Source organism: Stenella coeruleoalba (assembly GCF_951394435.1).
Source record: "Stenella coeruleoalba genome assembly, chromosome: 20".
NCBI lineage: Eukaryota > Metazoa > Chordata > Mammalia > Artiodactyla > Delphinidae > Stenella > Stenella coeruleoalba.
The window spans coordinates 18,650,933-18,672,615 of NC_137166.1; the positions used below are offsets into that span (position 1 = coordinate 18,650,933).

General features: G+C 54.2%; 2 protein-coding genes across 7 annotated transcripts in view; both read right to left on the reverse strand.

Annotated features, from left to right (window-relative positions):
- NFATC3 (nuclear factor of activated T cells 3) overlaps window positions 1–888 on the reverse strand; it is a 134,741-nt gene extending 133,853 nt beyond the window's left edge. The window contains 1 exon segment of the mRNA XM_079906388.1: window positions 504–888. Within this exon segment, the coding sequence (XP_079762514.1) occupies window positions 504–606 (103 nt within the window). The 5' untranslated portion in view covers window positions 607–888.
- A 5,138-nt stretch (window positions 889–6,026) lies between these two features.
- The window catches only part of DUS2 (dihydrouridine synthase 2), a 55,549-nt gene continuing 39,892 nt past the window's right edge, over window positions 6,027–21,683 (reverse strand). For all 6 annotated transcript variants that reach the window (XM_079906392.1, XM_079906396.1, XM_079906394.1 and 3 more), the window contains 10 exons: window positions 20,945–20,992; window positions 17,165–17,230; window positions 16,917–16,987; window positions 14,836–14,922; window positions 13,343–13,511; window positions 10,771–10,892; window positions 9,379–9,528; window positions 8,167–8,254; window positions 7,024–7,097; window positions 6,027–6,790 (listed from right to left, as the gene is read on the reverse strand). In XM_079906392.1, the coding sequence (XP_079762518.1) occupies window positions 6,553–6,790; window positions 7,024–7,097; window positions 8,167–8,254; window positions 9,379–9,528; window positions 10,771–10,892; window positions 13,343–13,511; window positions 14,836–14,922; window positions 16,917–16,987; window positions 17,165–17,230; window positions 20,945–20,992 (1,113 nt within the window). In that variant the 3' untranslated portion in view covers window positions 6,027–6,552. The remainder of the gene's footprint in view (window positions 6,791–7,023; window positions 7,098–8,166; window positions 8,255–9,378; window positions 9,529–10,770; window positions 10,893–13,342; window positions 13,512–14,835; window positions 14,923–16,916; window positions 16,988–17,164; window positions 17,231–20,944; window positions 20,993–21,683) is intronic.

The window sequence follows — 21,683 nt, forward strand, 5'->3', positions numbered from 1 at the left end:
AGATGAAAAACCAAACCTGCTTACACTTCACAGGGACATTTCCTCCGCACCACGCTGGCAAAGCAGCAAACCAGAGGCCACCTGGGCAGCGACCCCGACCCTCGGCCTCCAAACCCCGGCGTCCACTGGCCACAGGCGTCCCGGAGTCCAGTTCCCCACTAGTTTGCTTCCAGCCTAGCCCGCGGCCACTTCCACGTCGCTGCGACCCACACGCCTCCTCAGCGGTTTAAATCCGCTCTTCACTCACCCCCCCCACACACACACATACACACGTTACCACTCACCCACACACACACACGATGTTACCAGACATCACCACACATACACACACACACACACACACACACACACACACGATGTTACCAGACACTCACCCCCCCCCCCACACACACACACACGATGTTACCAGACCCGGGACAACCAAGGGACCAGGCAGGGAGGGGGCGAGCTCTTGCGAGCGAGAAGAGCTGACGCTCCTCGTTCCCGCCCCGCCCGGCACCCACCTGCAGGCCGCGAGACCGGGGGCGGCGGTGGCGGCGCCCCGTCCTCGCCAAAGACGAGTTTAAAGTCGAGCTCGTCGTGGGCGCCACAGTTTGCAGTAGTCATCGGCGTGGCCCAGGGTGCTGCGGCTCCTCCTCAGGCGGCGGCGGCGGCGGCGGCGGCTCCTCAGCGCCGCTTCATGCCGGGCCGCGCCGGCCAGGAGGTTGCAGCTCCGCAGCAAACTTTCCGGGCGGGGACCGCGACGTCGAGCGTTCCGTTCCGAACTCTAAAACTGGCCGCGCGCCGAACCGCACCAGGAGCCGCCACCACTGCCAGTCGTCGATGCCCAAGCTGCCACGGTCGCCTTAGACGATATTCCCCGCCCCCCTACAGCGGCCGCTACCGGCGCGCTCCCGCGCCGTGCCGCGAGGCCGGTCCCGCCCCCTACCGCGCGCCCATCTGACCCGGCCGCCCATAGGCCACTGGCACCGCGGACGAGCCCGATGGCCCCGCCCCCTCACCGGCCTACCGCGTGACTCCCTCTCCAGGAGAAGGAAGTCACGTGAATATGGAGAGCCAGATAGCCCTACTACCTCTTGGGAGTCGTAGTTTGCATCAACTCCTTCTAAGCCAGGACCCGGTACCAGGGTGTGAGGTCGATAGCCCTCTAATTATATTGAGGGGCCCACCACCGGCCAGAGATCCCTTGCCTTATTAGGCAGGCCCGACGTTGGGGAAGGGGCGCCAAGAGCCTTGGGGTTAAGGGTGCGGTGATACGCGGCTGCAGTGTTATTCCTGCCTGGCTGGGTTTGGGGAAGGTAAAAGCGCCCCGGAGGGTTACGTGGACATCACTCACTCCCTCATCCCTTTACCCCAGCCTTAATGGCGGAGTCTCGAGAAGGCTGGGACTGGGTCGGGCTTCCAGCTAAGGTGGGGCGGAGCCGGAGGAAACCTGGGTTGCGCAACGAGGCCCAAGTCTGAGCTACCAGTCGCTGCAGACCCACCCTTGCGGGGCGGGGCCCGCGCTTTGCTGGCTGAGCCTTTGTCTGCTCGCCGTCAGCCGGCCTGGCAGCTGCTCCTTCGAGGACAGCCGGCGCATTCGAGGCCTCGGCAAAGCCTCCGGGGCAGGGTCTGTCCGTGCTATAAGTCAGGCCGACTGAACGGGAAAACCCCGTCGTGAACTCGCACCATTCAACGGGCTCTGTGACCTCTGCATCCCGGCGCACATCGGTTAAAGCGGGAGGGATTGTGTTACACAAACTGAGTGGTTGTTAGGGGGGAGGAAATGACACTGCGTCAGAACAGTTTCACTCTCTGCCCCTCCCCAGCGGGCCCGTCTTGCCTGGAGACTACCCAAGGTGCCTCCTCCTGGGCCCTGGGGTGGAGGCTGGGCCCAGGGACGCTGAGCCTGGCTTGTTTACTTAGGGCTCCTCCAAGGCACAGGGTGGACGGAGAGCTGGAAGAGGTGGCGGTGACCAACTCCCCTAGCTCTAGGCTGCGAAGGGCACAGCATCCCTAGAAGTGTGTTGCCAGAGGAACCAAGTTGCTATGTCTCAGAAACTTGGGTGCAGGTGCAAGAGCCCAGGCACATCCCACGCTGTCCACAAAAGCCGCTGGAAGAGGGCAAGGTGGAGCACCCTCCAGAGATGTCTCAATATGTGGACTGACAACCTGAGGTACCAGGGAGCCCTAGGGAAAGCCCAACTAGGCCTAGGGTCAGGAGGACAGGGAACGTACAGAGCCGTTGACACGTTTATCTTGGACTGGTTCACCCCTGAGGTCAGAAAACTTTTCCTGCCCTGTGCTCTGTACCCATACCTGTGCTGGACCTGGGGAGGCAGAGATAAATTAATCTCCCTTCAGGCATCAGGGAGAGGAGGCAAGCAAATCTATAATCACTGTGCAAAGAGATTAGGGCTGTGCCAAGAGCTCAGAGAAGGCTTATAATCTCCCAGGCTGCAGGTGTCCACAAGGCTAAGTAAGAATTGGAGAGATGGGCAAGAAGTGAGAAAGATGGTTCCAGGCAGAGAACAGATTTCCAAAGACTTGGAGACCAGAGAGTACACGCAGTGAACAGAAGCCAAAGGTAAAGCCAGATGAAGGAGCAGGGTACTGCAAGCCACTGCAAGGTATCTGAACTTTATCCTGAGTGCAGGAGGGAGCCACAAAAGGGTTTCCAGCAGGAGACTTCCATGTTCAGAATTCTGAATCTCTGGATTGGAGTGGGGGAGGGGAAGGTTAGAGGCAGAAGGAGATAACAGTAGTCAAGGAGAGGGAGCAAATGGTATTAAGTGGGTGAAATAGCCTTCCAATAAGCAGTCCTGCCTTCAAAGGATATCCAACCTTGAGGGCCTAAGCGTGGAATTTAGAGCCCAAACTCCACACTAACTTTACAGCTTTCGGCCCCAGGCAGATGGTTGGTCTGCCAATTAGTACTACATGTAACATGACCCTTAGTATAGTAAAAGGCCCCAGAAGCTTAGCCAGCTCACCTCTCCTCCTCATAAAACGATGCAGTTTTGGGATGTGTGCCCCCTACCACCCCCCCACAATACCTCCCAGGATATCATCTGGATGGAGAAAATGGACCTTCATCTAACCCCTCTGCCCTCAACACATGACTTTACCTGAACCAGGGGCTCAGCCAGCCAGGCCAGGGGGGAAGGCAAGAGGGAGATCATGGGCCCGTCAGCCCCACCACTGGGAAGGGACCAGAGAAGCTATAGGTGGCTTGAAAAATTCACCCATTCATCAAATGCTTAGCGATGCATCTGTGTTCCCAGCTACCATGCACCTGGAGAACACTTAAAAGGGCTCATGTCTTGGGGAAGGTTTCTGCTCTGGAGGAAACTGAGAATCCTAACCTGGAGTGATGAGGGCTGAGGCAGGGGGTGGGCACCAACTGCAGGAAGAGTGTTACCACCTTTGTAAGAAAGGCAGCAGTGGCTGGGAGCTCTGCAGGCTGTGACGAATCAATACACAGACATCAGTATACAAACTCTCTCCACCCCTTTTCCTTAGCCAGGTCCAGGACCTCCCCCATAAGCTCCTCGTCAGGTCAGCTCCAAAGCTCTCTTAGGTGGCAGGAGGCCATCTGACTCACCTCCAGCCTTCTGAGAGCCCTGTGAAACCAGGAGGCCCAGGGACCCAATGCAACAGATAGAACCCCAGACTTGGCCAGGCTGGTAGACAAGGACTGTGTGGGTCCCCTCTCCCTCCTGTGTGCATGCCAGCCAGGCTCGAGACTGAGGAAAACCATCCCTTTCATCAGCTGCCACAGGCCTGGCCCTGAATTCTCATCGCTGAAGGCTCTCCTGTGGCCTCTTGAGCCATGGAATGGTACAGCTTAGCTCAGTCCAGCCCGCCTTGTTCCACATTAGGGCAAATAGGAGCCTTGGAGGAAAGTCAGAGTTTAGAAAAGATCCTCCTCTCCATGGCACACATCCCCCCAACACAAGCTCTTGTTTGATTTTTCCTCTGTGCCTGCTCCCTACCCCCATGCCCAGGCTGGCCAGAGGGGACACAAGGAGTGCCCTTGAGCAGTTCTCAATCTGGGCAGAGGCGATATGACCAGCCAACTACAATCGAAGAAAGTTAGTTGCTGAAGTCAGCACATGGTGCTGAGAAGACAGGGTCAGCACTTTGTCCTCAAGCGCTAGGCTGAGGAGTTTGGACTTGATCCAGGGGGCAACAGAGAGCCATGGAGGAGTTCTGAGCAGGAGTGACACCTGGAAGGACTGAGTATGCAGGACTGCAGGGGCAAGAGATGACCCACCCATCTTTGCACCAAGTCCAGTCTGCTTGCTGTGGCCTTCGGAAGACCTGCCACCCTCTCCAGCCTTGTCCCTCCCTCTTGTGCTCATATGAAAACCATGTGTCCCCAAAATATGATGAGCTAGGAGGAAGTCCTCAATCAGGGTGGCTGGAATGGATGGATAAGTATGGTGGTTACCAGACCAGAGAGGGGTTTGGGCATCTAAGTGGCCTGAGTTTAAGGTGGGCATGATGAGAACAGTGGGTGGAGCTTTCAGACCTGACTGGGCCCTCCCAGTTGGTCCCAGCTCTTAGGCAGGTCTCTCTGAGACCAGGGCAGGCATCACTGAGGTGTGCTAAAGCGAGACCATTTGAGGGCCAACATATTCAGCCAGGATTTTGCCAGACGTCCTCAGTCAAGGAACACACACTAGCCCCTCCCCACCTGCTCCCCTGTGACTAACCTTTTCCCCACTACTTTTCCTGGGCCTTCAAAGTCCCCACACTCTAAACTCTATCTTAGCGACTGACCTCTACCCCTGCCTTTCCTTCCCCATAGCCCAGAAATGAACGTGACCCCTCCAGAGAAGGGGCTTGCCCAGGGAAACCACACTGGTGGGAGAAGAGGTCTGAGGACAGAGCCCAACCCCAACAGGGAAGTGGATCTTAAGACTTGGTACCTGGCCCACACAGGGTCCTCCCACAAGTTCTGACTAGCTCAGGATGCCTGAGGGGTCCACTGGGGCCACTCTGTCTGTCCTGTTCCAGTTGGGGTATGACGAAAGGCAAAGGGGGCATTTTGACTGAAACAGTTTTTTGTAAGAAAAATCAAATAAATTGTGCCTAAAGTTTGATGGCTGAGACTGAACCAAGCCTCAGTCTCTCTCCTGGGTGGGGCTCCTTCTCTGGAAGCACTGGTCTGGGAAGTTAGTTAGGGCAGCCTCGGTATGGAGTGACCCCATTAGCTGCACAGTGCCGCTATCATAGGGCGAGACTATCCTCCAGCCAGCCTCGAGCAGGAAGAGAACAGCTGATCCCACTCAGAGAAGGGCCCTTGGGCCCAGCAAGAACTAGAAGTGACTTGCCCAAGGTCAAAGAGTGATGGGCTCTGGGAGGCCACTGGTGTTGGTATCCTTATCTGCAAACAGAAGAGCAAGTATGGGTGCATGGAGGGGCTGCTCCGGGACTGAGACAGGGGCCTTACCTGCCCAACCCCTGATTCAGGTCATCAGGGCTGGAGGTACTGACTGGCACAGGGGCCTGACCCTGAGTAGATGGGAGAAACAAGGCCTTGACCCAGAGGGGAATCCCCCCCTCCTCACAGAGCTTTGAAAAGGGGAGGAAAAGCAGCATGTTTACAGCTGAGGAAGCAGAGGCGGTGCTGGGCAGGGACCTTTGGTCAGAACGCCCCTCCCAGTAAGTGGGCGGTGGCGGTGGGGGGAGGCCCCATAAGATGTGGTAGCTGTTTGTTTGCTTCTCACTGCCAGAAGGAAATTAAAGAGAATCTGCCACTTCCTTCCGGCCCGAACGGGATGGTGGGGGGGGAAGGGGGGGGTGGGCAGTGGCATGGGCGGGCAATCACAAGGGCCCCAAATTGCTGCCATCAGCAGTCTCCAGTGTCCTCTGCTCAGAGCAGACACCTCACAGGTCTGAGCTCTAGCTGGGGTCAGACCCAGCACCCCGCCTCACCTGAGCTGGTCCCTTACTAGCGCACCAGATACCCTAATCGTTCCCCCAGACTCCATATCACCTCTCATCAGGAAAGCCAACTGACGGCCAGTACCTCAGGTTTACCATCAGGAGAATGGGCTTCTTGGACTTTCCTGGCTCAACTCAAGTCCAGTGAGCATTAAAGGTGATAACCAACCCACCACCTCCATCTAGACTCGTAAGGATGGGTAGGAGAAATGTTTTAGAAAGCCCCAGCTCTGCACAGAGGGTGGAAGCAGAATAATTATGCCAGGACATCTGTCCATGTGTAAAGGTGCCAGGCTGAAGCAACCAGCCATGGGTAAGGGTGAAGGGTCTTTATTGCACTGTACCAATGTCAGGTTGGGGAGGTGCCACCTGAAAAGCTCCTGTTTTCAAAGAAAATACTGAGGTCACTGGGAACTTGGCTCTGCTACTCAGACCCACCAAAGGAGATGGGCACTCTGGGGATCCCTTGGCCTGTGCTCCAGGCTGCTGGCCCAGGCCAGAACCTCGTAATTCCTGTCAGCACTGGCAGCAAATTGTCCAGTGGCACCTGGCTGATGCTCTGCACCCATAGCCATCCTAGGGCCAGGCCCAGGGAGGGGCTGACCAGGGTAGGGACGGGAGTCACCAGCCTTCCAGGGGGCTCTCTTTACCACTTGCCAAGGCTAAAAAGGGCTTCTTGCACAGCTCCCCAGGCAGGACTGGCTCCTGAGCTCTGGGGTCCCCAGTGTCTTGGTCAGGGGCCTCCCGCTTGCGCTTGTGCAAGGAGGGACCCTCCTCACGCAGCCGACCCTCAGGGAGGCCCTGGCTCCGCAGACAGACGATGGCTGCAGCCTGCTCCGCCAGTTTCTTGGACTTGTCCCTAGGCAGATGAGGCATGGGGCAATAAGGCAGGGAGACAGGCAGACTGGTTACAGGACTAGAGTCTGGGAGGCCTGACTCTACACGCCCTTGGCAGAGATTCTGACAAAACTAGGGAAGGGGTCATCACCCAGGGATGCCACTGCCCAGGTACACCATCCCCCTAACCCTCCCAGGCCAATGCGAGGATCAGGCCCTGTTGCAAGCCTCATGCCCACTGATAAGGAAACTCACCACAAGGTGGACTGGTACTTTTGTTCAGCAACAGTGACAACAGAACAGAAGAGGCGATCCAGGGGCCGTTGAACCTGGTACAGAGAGAGAAAAGGAAACAGGGATGGCTGCATGAGAGCAAGAGGGCCAAGCCCTGGAGGGAAGTACTTCCCACCTAAATCAAATGAAGGCTACCCGTATCACATGCTCCTCCCCAGCAGAAGTGCCTAGTGCATCTTCCAGGGAAGAAACGTAGATACACAAACAGTCAGTGACATCCCAGTGTGTCAGGAGTTCTGTCATGGACCTAAGCAAAGGTCCGTCAGAGCCCTTAGCTGCATGTGACTATGGAGCTTCCTCCTACTGACATCTGGGTGGGCCAGGTCCCCCAAAATGAGAAGGAGTTCACCAGATGGCAAAGCGGTGAGAGGGGACAAGGACTGGGGCAAAGAAGGTACACCTGGCAGAGTGACCAGGTGATGTGGCGGACAGAGAGCTGAGTGGATGTGACCTGAAGCAGAAAGACACATGGGGGTCTCATGCTCTGGGCTGAGGTAGTAGGGCTTGATCCCAAAGGTGCTGAGGAGCTGATGAGGACGTGAGCAAGGGGGACAGAAGCAAATTCGTTTTGGAAAAGTCACTCTGGCAGAAGGGAACCCAAGGCCCAGAAGATACAAGCTTGGAGGTCAGAAGGCCAGTCCAAAAGAGACTAGGCAACCTAAACAGGCCATGGGGACCAAAGAAAGTGAAGCAAGACCATCTCAAAGTTTCCCCTGAGGGGCCCCAGACATGGGGCCCAATTCTGTGCCCCATTGGCTGAGGCCTGGTCCAAAAACATGTCAGTCTAACTTTTAGGTTTGAGCATCCTTCCTAAGCCAATTGGCCCTCTCCAGAGAAGTCTCTCCTGCCTAAGCAATGCCACTGGAAGGGACTGGCTGAAGCAGCCTCTTACTTAGGCCTCTAGTTCAGTTTTATGAAAGTGACCAGAACTGGACAACAGGTCCACTGTCAAAGGGAAGGAGCTAGAAGGCAAAGAAGGCAAAGCCAGGCTCCAGCCAAGCAGTCTGGAGTGCACGTACGAGCCATGGGTGGACTGGGGGTGGTAGCACTAGCTGTGGGAGTGCTGTGGGCTGGATGCAGGGCAGGCCACAGGCAGGAACTCACCGTTTCATACACAGGCTGTGCCAACTTCTCCCTCCGGCACCACTCCAGCAGGCACATCTTGGGGGTGATCTGGGGTGAGTATGCTCTCCTAGGGAAGGAGGGAAAGGTGTCAGGGCCCACCTACCATGAGAACTCCATTCCTCAGCAGGGGCCCTACTCAGTTCCTGGTAGGAGCTGCAGGAACTGAGACAGCAAACTCCTGCCTTCGGACTCCTGCACCTATTCCCTTGAGCTCCCATTTCTGTCCCACCAGTGGCTTGGGGCCTCAATTCTACCTAAAGGGAAGATGGCTTCAGTTGTTTGGGGAATTGGAATGGGAAGTGAACTCCAGCACTCTGAGCTCCAGCCTGGAAAACAGCCTTCAACAGCCAAGAAGGAAGGTACAATTTGCCTCTCAAGACAATATCAGGAGGGAGTGGGTGGGAGTGGGGACACAGGCGGCCATACAGTGGTCTCAGGATCTAGCTCAGGGCCCACCCTGATTATGTCCACCAAGTGTCAGGGTGATCCGCTGCTGCCTTGGGCACAGTGGACTCCAGTTTCAGAGTCAGGCCATGTTCTAGCTTCCCACCAGGAGCTCTCCCTGGATATGACTGCCCAACAGCTGTGCCTACATCCCTCCTCCCAAGACTCTGCCAGACAAGACTAACTCCTGGTCTGGCCCTGGGGACCCCAGAAAGGTTCAGATTCCAGATCACAGAGAAAGGATGAGGGCCCCATTCAAAGCTGAGTCACAGTCTGAGGCAATAATTGGCCTGAGGCTATTTCTGCCTAGAGAGGGCACCACAGGGCTAGCGAGGGGCAGTGAGGGTAGGCTGCTTAGCCAGGTGAGGGTTCAGGTCCTGCTGCTATTCTGGAGCTCCCTGCAGGCAGCTAATTCCTGAGGGCCAAGGAGAAAACACAGACTTTGAGGAACAGAGGGGACAAGTCTCCCCAGCCTGAGTTGTGGGAAGGGGTGGGTCAGGAAAAAGGTATAGTTTAGTCACCCTTGGGAAAGCATGCGCAACCCTGACAGCACTGCCTGGGCTTTCAGCGACTGTCTTCTCCAAAGTGCCTTCTTTGGGTTGCTGAAAACTGAGAACAAGCATCCAAACCAAGGAGATGTGTGGTCCCTAAGCTTGGCATTAACCATGGACGGCAGCCAGCTTGCTGGCCCAGTCAGACCTGAGGACACTGGCCCTGGCCCAAGCTGAGGCCGAGCTGGAGACCTACCGGTCAAACTTGACAGCCATCTTAATGATACCAGAGGTATCTTCAGCTGGCTCCTCCACCTCCTCCGGGCTCCTGGCCAAGAGTTTGGCCCGCCGGGCATCCAGCTCTCGTGTGGTCTCCTCATAGAAGGCACCAAGGCCAAAGGCCTCACTATGAAGGGACAAGCAGAGTAGGGGAAGCCCCTTAGTGGAGCCAGCATTCAGGAAACTACTGCAGGAGCCCAGGGCCCCACGACTGAGAAATGCCCCCCACATATACCCAAACACCACCAGGGCCTAGCCATCAGAAGGTGCTTTCTACACACCCCTGTGATCAGCCTGAACTGACAGATGGAGAATGAATGCAGGTCCCTGAGCATGAGCACTGGAGGGCAGGCTGGGCTGGGTGGAGATTCCAAAGGCCACCTGCAGCCTCTCTTCTGAGGAGGAACACACAGGCAGGTGTCCCTAGCCAGCAGTGAGTGAGTTGAGCTATACTGACCAAGCGCTGGGGGTATGCACAGCCTTGTCCTCATGCAGGCCCGTGGGAGGAAGACACGGAGGCCTGACCACACACAGGCCAAGCCTAAACTGAGGTACCAGCCAGAGCTACAAAGTGATACTCTTGAGAGTTATCCTCTTGAGTTCACAAGATACTTGGGTCGAGCTGGTTAAGCTACATGGGCTAGGGACAGAATGAATACCACAAGCCCAGGGTGAGGAGGAAGGTTCAGGCAAGGCTCTTCCCTCTAGGAAGCATCTTAAGGGCTGGAGGACATTCATGAAGATGGCTGCCTGAGGGAAGCCTAGTCCAGAAAGGCTTCTCTGGAGGAAGGAGAGTATAGAGAGCTAATGTGCGGGGGAGACAGCATTCAGGCAGGAGACCCTGTACAAGCACAGGCAGACAGAGAGCTGTGGGAACAGGCACTAGACCAGGTTGTGAGGGGCCCCAAATGTCAACCACCTGAGCTGTAGCTCTACCAGATCTAGAGGATCAAGGGGTGGCCTCTCAGACTGCAAAGGGATGGGGTGTGGGTGCCGGCTCAGGCCAGGGGCTCCATTCTACAACCCCAACTCTCCTAACCATTGGATCTTGGTGGCCTGGCATGTGACAGATCTGTTACCAGGAAAGCCCCTTCCTCCCCAGGGATTCCCAAGCCCAGCCCTCACCTTCCTCCATCCTACTAGTGCACTAGTTCCCGAAATTCTGCTGCTGAGATCAGTCCAGGGATGGCAAGTTCTAAAGATTTGAAAGTACCCCCTTCTGTGAGGCAAAGCTGTACCACCTCCCCACTCCAGCACATCCACCTCCAGAAGCTGTGTCCTGGGTCCCCTCGTAGAGTCAGCTTAGGGCTCAGGGTCAAGTCTGGGTAATGTCTGCAAGGACAGATGAACAGCCCATTGCCCCTCTCACCAAATTTCCTGGGAAGACTGGGCGGCATGGAGCAACCTCCCCTGGGGCGACTCCAGCTGTTCTCGTAGCATCTGGCACAAGCAGTACTTGGTGTTGGTGTAGTGGTTGTCATACTGCACAGCCTGAGAGAAGAACTGCCATGAGCCCCCCTGCTGCCCAGGCAGGCTCTGAGGCCTGAGCTCTGCTCTGATGGCAGGAAAAGGGGCTCCAAGGGGGCATCAGAGGGGCCTGCAGCCGAGGCAGTGTGACCCCATAAAAGAGCCCTCTCCATCTTGGCGATCTACTCCTCTAGTTAGTGGCACAATGCTTGGGGGTCACAACTGAGACCCACAGTCAGGAGCACACTCCACTGGACAGCCTGACTGAGGTCCACATGCGCCTGGAGCTCCTCCTGCATCAGCTACCACAGAGGACCTGTTGCCGAGCATCTTCCAAGGCAGGGAGTGGGGAACAGCCAAGTTCTGGTGTGGCAGGACCAGCCCCGGGACAGGGGTGAGATTCTTCTACTCCTTATAACCATGGTGAGTGCCTGCCCCTCCCACATCTTAAACAGCCTGTCTCCAATTTCTCCCAACATGGGAAAAGCCCAGCACCATTGACCAAGCATGTTTGCACATGTTACTTGTCACTTCATTGAGCTAAACAAGTGGTTACCACTACTCAGACTGGGAAATGCAGGCTCAGGGAGGCCAGACAACTGCCCAGGGATACCCAGTGGAAGTCGGCCTGGCTGGGGCAGGCAGGAGAGCAGTGGGTAAAGGGTGCCTCAGCCCCCCAGAACCCTCTCCCCGTCTCGCCCCCTATCAAATCTTCTAATACCTCCAGCAAGGCCTATGTCTTCAGTGCCTTGGAGGTGCGACCACATGTTCAGGACAAAGAAGGGATACGTGGGTAAGCCACGGCCAGCAGCAAGGCCTTGATTCAGCTTGTTTGGGACAGAAGGCACCTGGCTGGACCAGAAGCAGCCCTGCCTATGCTTGAAAGCTGCTCCCTTTCTCTGGCCCAACACACCCCCTTGAGGAGTTGCCAAGGGACAGGCTGAGAAGGAAGGATAACATCACCTTTCAGCCAGTGAGCAAGCTTGGCACCACTACTAAACGTGCCTTCCCTGCCACAGACCTGCCAACTGGCCGACCTAGACTGAGCTAAGCCCCCCTTGCCTCTGGTTGACCCAGGCCATTGGAGAGCCAACCTGCCCAAGAGGACACCCAGAACCAAGAGGATGAAGGCTGCAGCATCAAGCAGAAGAGGCTCCAGAACAGAGGCTGCCCAGCTCTGGGCACAGGCCTCAGGGCCTCCAACCACCCCCAGCTTGCACAGCCCTGGGGACACCCACATGTCATGGCAGCCACAACTGCCCATGGCAGCCTGAGGATCTGAGAAGCTCCTGACCCCCCAGGTGGGTAGGAGCTCCAGGACTGAAGAGGAGGGTGGAAGTCTGCTCAGGGTGAGGGCTGCACTCTCTGCTCAGGCCCAACTCACTGAGGAATTTGAGGACCACTCACTATCTTTGCCGACAGACATGCACAGCTGGTCAGAGTCTCACAGGGTGCCGGGGCAGTGCCAAGGAAATAGTGCAGGTGTCAAAAACCTCCTTTACAGGGAAATGCCCGGGTACTACCATCAAACCCCGGGTGAGAAGAAAAAGCTATTACCTGAGGAGAGGGTCAAAGTTAGGCTATTTCCTAAGTCAGAGGCTAAAGCATTCTAGGAATTAGCAAGAGAAGACTTTTAGAAGTGACTATGACTGACGACCAGTTGACACGTCTTTACGGAGAGAATCTGTCCTCACAACAGCTACAATGGCTCCTCCTGGCTGTGGCTCCTCTGGTGCCAACCCACTGGCATGAGTGACCCAGACACCACTGTCATTGTGCATGCGTGTGTATGTGTAGGGGGGCAGGGGGTGACAGAGACTAAGAGAAAGATATCATGTGTTTGGGGCCGCAACAGCATCCTGGATCCAGAAGCCCTTGCTATGATCCTCACACCTTGAAAGCTTTAGAAGGGGGCAATGATAGGGCCATGCCTCCCCAGCACCCTGCTCTTCACATTGCAGCCAGGGAAACCCAATGCTATGCTACACTAAAAAGAAAAGGAGAGGGACTTCCTTGGTGAAACAGTGGTTAAGAATCTGCCTGCCAATGCAGGGGACACAGGTTTGAGCCCTGGTCCGGGAAGATCCCACATGCCACGGAGCAACTAAGCCCGTGCGCCACAACTACTGAGCCTGCGCTCTAGAGCCTGCAAGCCACAACTACTGAGTCTGTGAGCCACAACTACTAAAGCCCGCGCACCTAGAGCCCACGCTCTGCAACAAGAGAAGCCACCGCAATGAGAAGCCTGCGCACCGCAACGAAGAGTAGCCCCCGCTCGCCGCAACTAGAGAAAGCCCGCACACAGCAACGAAGACCCAACGCAGCCAAAAATAAATAAATAAATAAATAATAAATTTTTTAAAAAAGAAAAGAAAAGGAGAGCTGCTGGGGGCTGGGGGCTCACCCAAAGCACTTTCTGCAGCAATGTGGCAGACAGTGAGAAATGTTTGTTTTGAAAAAGTGCATAGACATACGTATCTGATGTACTTCTGCATGACCTCCTCCAAGGGTCGTGGACCCTCCTTGAGGAAGATGGATGGGTTCCACATGGCCGCTCGGGCCACCATCACTGAAGAGGCTGCCGTGGCTTGTCGAAAGTCCTCTATATCCAAATATCCTTGGATGTGGTCGTGAGATCCTCCACTGAAAAGCAACAGTGGGGTGAGGGGTATCCCCATCCTTGTACAAGCAATTTCAGAAAAAGGCAACTCCTAAATCTGCCACTTATTCAGTGTGTGGCTTTGGCCAAGTCCTTCAGCTATGAGAGCTTCGGGACACTGGAGATTATAACACACACCCCACTGTGGGGTCAGGAGCACCAAGTGAGATAACAAAATAAAGCAGTCCAAACCGTGCCTGGCACTTAAGAGGTACTCCAGAGCGTTTACCTTCCTTCCCCCTCCTCCCGAACAGTGGCTAAAGCCGGCCCACATCCGAAGGGCGGGGTCTGTACGTGGATACAGGGATCACAGGAAAACCCCCAGGCTGGGGCACCTATATGCCCACTGACGGCTGGGTCAAAACCCTAGAGAGGGAACAGACGCAGTGGTGGTCATGAGAGGAAGGAAGGAGGCCCGGTTTGGTTGCAATTTCCCTTTCAGCCACCCTGCAGCCCCTTGGAAACTGCTCTTTGTCTGTTCCATTAGGAGCCAGGCAGCAGCCTCAGGCCAGAGACAGCACTGTGTGTGAAAATGGGGGTGGGGGAACCCCCCTCAGGTGGCAACAGCAGCAACAGGGTCCAGGGTCTTGAGTAGCCCTACCCTCTCTCCAAGACACCCCTAACACCCCTTGCCCTGGGGACCACCCCACCCTTAGCTCCCCCGTCCCTCCCTCCAGTCAGGCATGCCTTTTGTCAGGGCTTTAGGGCTTCAGAACTTCTCTGTTCCCAACCTGCCATCAGGGTTGAGCCGGACTCCCGACTGGCCCACACAGGCCAGCTCCCCAGTGGCAACAGGACACTGCTGTCTTACTGCTAAGCCTTTGGGCTGGTCATCGGTACCTCACACCTGCCAGTCTAGGTTCTGGTCCTGTCACTGTCCGGGATGCTCATCTGGGCTTTGGTCTGTGACCTGCCTCATGCTCCTGAGCCATGGCTCTCTGTGCTCTGGCTTGAGACGCCTCACCCTACACCCTACACCCCTAACTCTGGGTGTGATGTCACCTTCCCCTGGGGCTGCTTCAGCAGCCACTCTCTTGCTCTCCCTAAACACTCCCACCTCAACCCGTGCATCGGAATGTCCTGGGCCCCTGTCTACTACATACCTACATCGGCCACTCACCAGAGGCCAAAGGACACAATGGGCCCTTCTCAGCCTCACTGCCAAGTTCATTTTTGTCACACCCTTTTTTTCTTTTCTCTTACAGTCATTTTTTGATGCTATCGCATTCTATTTTCTATTTGTCAGTTCAAATCCCTTCTGAGTGAAGTGAGGCATAAAAAAATAAACGAGGAAGAAGGGAGGCTTACTTGGCTATGACAGGAATGGAGAGGGTTTCGGCGACGGCTTTGATGGCTTCACAGCTGACAGGGTGCTGAGGTCGCTCCTCCCGCTTCCTTGGAGATAAAGAGATGGGGCTGGGGACTGAGTGCCAAAGGTCACGTCACACTTAGCACCGGGTTATGTCAGCCAAATCCTACTGTCCTCCTTGCTGAACCTCAGGAAGGCCATGTGGCCAGCAGGGACAGGGCTCTGGGCTACAGGGGACGGCTCTCCCTGACCTCTGTTGTGCCGGGCAGCAGCAGCACAGGTCCATGCTGAGAAGGCAAGTCCAGCTCTCAAAGGTCTGCAGGTGAGGCATGGCTGCAGGAAGCCGATGTGGGTGGTCACACTGCCACTCCCCAGCTACCCCTCATTTCTGCCAGAGATGAGGGACGGTGCCTTAAGAATGCAACCCCTACTGTCCCGGTCTTGCCCTCCCAGAGGGACTGGGAACAGCTGCCGCCACTCAGACTGGCCACTCCCACACAGCTGCGTGTGCTGAGGCCAAGTTGGGCAGCTGATCCTGGGGAGAGGCACCTGGCACAGGGTAGGCCCAGCAACCAGAGCAGGCCACAGACCATGGCTGTCACAAAGAGCCACAGGGGAGGCAAGACCACAACCCAGGGCCCCTGCATCCAAGGTCAACTGCAAGAAGGTCTTGTGTATGAGTGAGTGAGTCTTAGGGATGCTAAGGTAAGCCCTAACTTGAGCTGTGCACAGGGACAAGCCAGAGAGGTGGTCGACCAGAAAGCCCTTGCCCAGGTCCTATCTGCATGTGTCCCTCTGCTATACTCTTCAACAAAAGTGTCAGGGGCCACAGGGCCTTAGAAAGCCCTATCAACCCAGCCTCCACCTCCACCTCCCTGCTCCCCCAGCAGCCCAATTCTAGCCCATCTTTAACAACTTTGATGGCCAGAAAGTCCCTCTTTAAACTCACCCAAATCTGTCTTCCTAGTGTTTCCAAATACTGGGAAAAAGGAATAGCTTTATTTATTCAGAAAACACTCTATGCCAGGCACTGTGCCAAGGCTGTATATTCACAATCTCATAAAAGCCTCGTGACAACCCTATCAAGCAGAAATTATCTTAATTTCCAAATGAGGACTGTGGTGCTCAGAGAGGTTAAATGACTTGTCCAAGGATACACAGCCAACAAGCAGCAGACCTGGGATTTGAACCCAGACCTGGGATTTGAAACCAGGCAGTCTGAGCCCAGAGCCTGCTGCCTCCAGGAGGGGCCTGTGTGTACGCGTGTGTGGCCTTTCACCATCCCCTGCTGGCTTCAACACGCACAGCTCTGCTTTTCTGTTTTTATGTGTTGGAGTTCTGGGTTCCCTTCTCTGAAAATGCTGTAATAGATACAACCAGCAAAAAATGCACTATTCCTACAAGACCCCTGAACTCAAAAGGAACACCACTCAAAAGAGAGGTCACCCTGACCAAAGTTTGCTGACCTGGGATTCTGTACAAAAGTACATCCTGGATACGGGGAGCGAGTTCGACTGGGAAACCAAGGGTAGCCTTCAGCAATACCTCAGCTCTCAGTAGACAGCAGATTCAAGGACTGTTTAAAGTGGTCACTGTGACAGCTGGCAGTCCAACAAGGGCAGACAAAAGAGGCAGTGCCTTTAAAAGAACAGCAATCTGCCTGGGGTCATTCAAGGGAGGAGCTATTGCTGAATGTAGTGTAAAGAAAATGAGATTCAGAGTCAGAGTTCTAATTCCACCACTTCCTGGCTACGTGATATAATTTTGAGCAAATCACTCATTCTCTACCATTTACACGTCTTGAGGGTAGGGGTGTTTCTCCTTCCCATTGGTCTCTCTGTATCTCTAAAGCTCGGTGTAGTGCCTACCACCAGTAGATGCTCAATGAATGAAACAAAGAAAAATGCAACCCCCATAAAGAGTTTGACTGCCCTCTGAACTTAGGGGATATCAATGAGCTATGCAGAGCTAGGCTGTGTATCTAGAAGAGAAGCTGGTAGTCACCTGGGGTCTGGTGAAGAATCATTAAGATGGCTAGGGTCCTCCTTGCAAGTCAGTCACTAGTAAGGCAACCACTCACCTCCCATGAACCGCGATGGCTGCAATGCCGGTCCTCTCTATCCGCTTAACAAGGCTCAGGGTATCTTCCAGCTGAGGGACAGGACCACACAGGGTGTTTACTGAAGCCACAGAGGGAGCAGCTGCCAGCTCCTAAAGTGGGCTCAGCTCTACCCCCTCCTCCAAACATAACTCAGCCCCACAAGAATCATTCACACCCCCAAATCAGCATCCCCAGAGAAAATGGACCTTCAGATGTAAGATCTTTACCGATGGCAGGATGCGAATCTTGCAGGTCACAGGTCTCTGTGTCCCTTTAACAAGAGTGCTGAGGATCTGCAGTGGGGAGAGTACAAGAGCATCTGCCTCTTCTGGAACAAACACCACAACTGCTTGTACTAATGAATTCTGCTCCAGACCTGTGCGGCCCAGTGGCATGGACATGTTTATGTCCATGTACGTGTCCATGTGAATGCGTCTGTTGCACGCATATACATGGAAGCTCCATGAGGGAAGGAGTTCACCTCTTTCTCTGCTAGAGCCCCAGCACCAGCAGCCCCTTGCCTGGTACCTAGCAGTATACATATATTTGGTAAATGAACGAATGAGTGAATGAATGCATGAATGGATCTGCATGCATGCTTGTACAGAACACAGTGATCCTTTGCCAGGGCAAACATCAGAATCACCTGGAGAGCCTAAGAAATACAGAATCTTAGATTCCACCTCATCTTTCCTGAATGAGTCTCTAGGGACAGGGCTTAGGAATATGTGATTTCAAAAGACTCTGCCCAACACATTCCCTCCACAAAATGATTCTGAGGCCTAACCCTGGTTGAGAACACATGGCTCACAGCTCCATTCCTGATTGAAGGCATGTTTCCTGAGTGCTGTTCCAGGATCTGCCAAGTGAGTGAGCAGGAAAGTTTGAGCAGGTCCTGGGCCCTGTCCTCAGGTACCCCCTCTCTTTAGGGGAGTCAGATATACAGGAATGAAACTGGCAAAGGAAAAGACAGCATAGTCAACATATTTTAAAGTGTTTATTTTGCACAGTAATTGCAAAGGACTCCAAATAAAGATCAAGAAAGTCACACAGGAAAGTGTCAGGGAAGTAGCAAGTCCAGACAAAGAGTCAGACATCAAGAAAGGTGTAGATGACACTGCATGTCTGTGACCTTGCTATCTTTATCTTCTTCCCTCATCAAAAATTTTGGGCGAGGCAAGCTAGGGGGAAGGTGATGCCAAGAGCCCTCTTCCAAGAAACTGGATCCCTGTCCAGCAGAGCAGAGGGGACATCCAGGCAGCAGCTGCCAGTCTGGTTCTAGACAGGTGGGGGCAGCAGAGAGCCGGGTCACAAGAACCAGTGAAGGAGGCCTTTCTCTCAGGGACAGGCTAAGGCAGGCCCCTCCAGGAGACATTAGACCAAGAGCCTGGACTGATAGGACAGATCATGGGCAAGACAGGGCCTGCTGGCCCAGGCACAACTGCCAGAGACTGACAGGAAGGAACAGTCCCCAGGTGCTGCCCCAGGAGGCTGACTGGGCCTGAGGTCCTAGGGTGACTCTGGCAGGGCTTAAAGGGGCACCTACCCTTTAAGGGAGGAAGAGGGACTGCCAGATCCATCAAGATACACAATAAAATTTCCCACTCTAGTCCTGTCCTTCAAGCTGACAATAAAATCTCCGGAGGGTTCCTTTGCAAGTGCTGACTCAGAATCCTCTGATGTCTGGTGATTTAAGCAACATCAGCTGGTTTGACCCAGTTCTCTGTTTTGCAGAACTTCCTCTTGGTGTATTTTATCCAAGCAACTCTAAGCACCTTCTTCAGTTCATTTTCTGTTCATTTCACGTGCATGTTCAGGACCAGGAAGGAAACTAGTAACGAAAAGTCCTAGCCCTTTGCAAAAGTCACACTGAGAGGAAAGGGCAAATAGAGTCTGTCTTTTGGTCAGACTCTAGCAGAACCTCTCCTGGACCCAACTCTCCCAGATCCAAGCCACACCCCATGTCTCTGTGGCGTGAAAAGTCTGTGGGGGAAAAGGACCTGAGACGGGCCCGTATCTGGGCACATCTCCCCAGATCCACTGGTTGACTCAGGAAAAGCAGACTTTGGCTCCCCTGGTTGTTGGGGAGGGGGCAGGGAGGAGGACAGGAAAGCACAGGCCTGGGAATCAGTGAGAACTGAGCTCAAGTCCTGGCCCTGCTGATTGTTAGCCATGGCCCAAGTGCAGCGCACACAAGGGGATGCCCTGAGCAGCCGGCGGCCCAGGGAATGTGGGGCAGGGGTCAGAGAGAGGCTATTACTGATATAGAGTCTTAAACTGAGGTTCTTAATCCAGGGAGGGTACACCAGAGTCACCTGGGAAGCTTTTTCAAAAGACTGATACCCTCTCCCTGCCTCTGTCTACCCCAAGAATACGCAGAATTCTCAATAGATAGCATCCTTTTTAAAAAATTATTATTGTGGTAAAACATATATAACATACAATTGTCTGTCTTAACCATTTCTAAGTGTATAATTTAGTGGCATTAGCTCAAGATGTCATACAACCATCACCACTATCTATTTCCAAAAACTTTCATCGCCCCCAAACAAGCAGTCTTATTTTGAAAAAATCTCTAAGGTGGTCCTGAGATGTTCCCACAGATGGAACCATGGACCTAAAACACCAAGCCTGGAAGGACCTACAAAGCTCTCATCCAGCTCACCCAGTTTGCCAGCACAATTTGAGCCTGAATCTAATCCATCCCACTCTTCCTGAGTCTCACTTGGCTTTACTGTGGAAGCCTGCATCCTCTCTTTCACAAGGCAAACCCGGTCCACTAGCCCGACCTGGCTCAACCGACCACCCTGCCAACCAGAGAATTAACGAAATGAACTGAGCTTCTGAGGGGTAGTGTTAACTCTGCTGCCTCACGTGTGAAATGTGCCCAAAGAAGGGCAGTAGCGAGGACAGAGCCAACAGCATGGGTGGGAGAAGCCAGGACGCCAGAGGATAACAGAAATGCCTGTATGTATGTGCTGTGAAGCAAACCACCCGCTACTGAGGCCCCTTCCCTAAGTGTGGAATCCACAGTAGTCCACGTCCACTCCAGCCTGCATAGAGGTGTCTGACTGGAGGTCATTACCTGTGCCTGTCCACACACGGGAAAAATGAGGAGGCACCTAGCCCATAAACACACGAATTTTCCTAGATCCCAGACACAGTAGGGCTGGAAGAATAACAGGGTTGAGCTGCTGACACAGCAGTGGCAGCTCTTAATGGTGGTGCCTTATCCCAAGTTGCTCTAGCCTATGGGAGGCACTAGGAGGCTTAAAGCCCAGAGGTGGAAGTGGGGATGGAGAATGAAAAGGAAATCAAAGGAGCTAAGGGGAGCAGCAAGGAGAAAGCTGGTGAACTGCGAGAGGAAAGTAAAAGGTGCATGTGGTATGGCAGAAGATGTCACTCCCACATGTACTGGCAGCTCACAACACTGGTGGCAAACATCAACCTGACCCTAAGGCCTCATAAACCTGGCCACCAGAATCACCAAGGGAAGGAGATCAGAGGAGACTAACTTCAGCTTACCTTGTATGGCCCTGGCCTGGCCTGCTCTCATACTGATGGTGGACTCTATCAGTGTGCAGGGCACCCATTGATGCTCTCATCAAGCCCCCAGGGAGAGGCCAATCCCCTACATCCTGACACACACAGCCACTGAGCCTGCCCACCACCCACAGGTAGCCTGGCATATGCTCTCATGATCTTCTCAGAAGGGAGAGAGGCAATACAGAAGCGGCTCTAAATGAGTCCCTCAGGACCCCTGGCTCTCTACTGACATGTCCCTAGCCCTGGGCTTTTAAGGAACTCCAAGGCTACTGCAGGCTGGCTCAGGGGTTTCTGAACCTGGCTATATGTCAAAGTCACTGGAAAGCCTTTGAAAAAATTTCCAGACCCCAGGTGGAGTGACTGATTCTCTAAATTTGGGGGAAGGGTAGGGGAGGTGTTCCAGGCAACTCTAGTTCATAGGCATGTTTAAGGACCTCTGCTTTCACTCATGCAGGACTTACCTTCTCAATCTTGTCAGGATCTGATAGCAGGGCAGCTCCCATTCCTCCCTAAGGAAAAGCACACAGAGGGGCTCTTACAGCTGGAGGAGGGTGGCTCCTCCCTGTGGTATGGCAACCTGGCAGTACCCCAGCACTTGCCTCCAAGGAACCAAGGTCCACTGGCAATCGCCTGTGCCCACAACATAAGGGATCAGTTTGATGAATTCTAAGAGCCAGCACTCTGATCCCCTTAACAAGACCCACAGATCTATCTAGAAGTGGGTTCTAAAAAATCATTTTTCAGGACTGCCCACTTCCTACCCAGGGTCTCAGTGCCTTAATAAACTAAACCCCACCATCTGCCAAGCCCTTAAAAAAACAATGGGTCATTCTTCCTTTGAAATGAGATCAAATGCGACTTCTTCCTATCCTACCGTCACTTGCTTGGATACCACCTCCGCCAGCAAAGCCACTCAGAGGCACACAACCTCCAAACCTTGTCCAGGCCCTGATCCCCTGCCAGCAACAATGGCCGGCCCACTCCTGAGCACCCAGACCAATGTCAAACTCTAACAAAAGCCCTAGCTAATGGAAGCAACAACCCCTGGAGTCACTTAAATCTCAGCATTAACACCAGGGGCTGTCTCTTAACGGTGTGATTACTGGTGATTTTATTGTTCTTTTTTGTACTTTTCTGTATTATCCAAGTCCTGGGCAATGGTATGAATACTTTAATAAGTGGAGCAGGGGAGAATGTTAA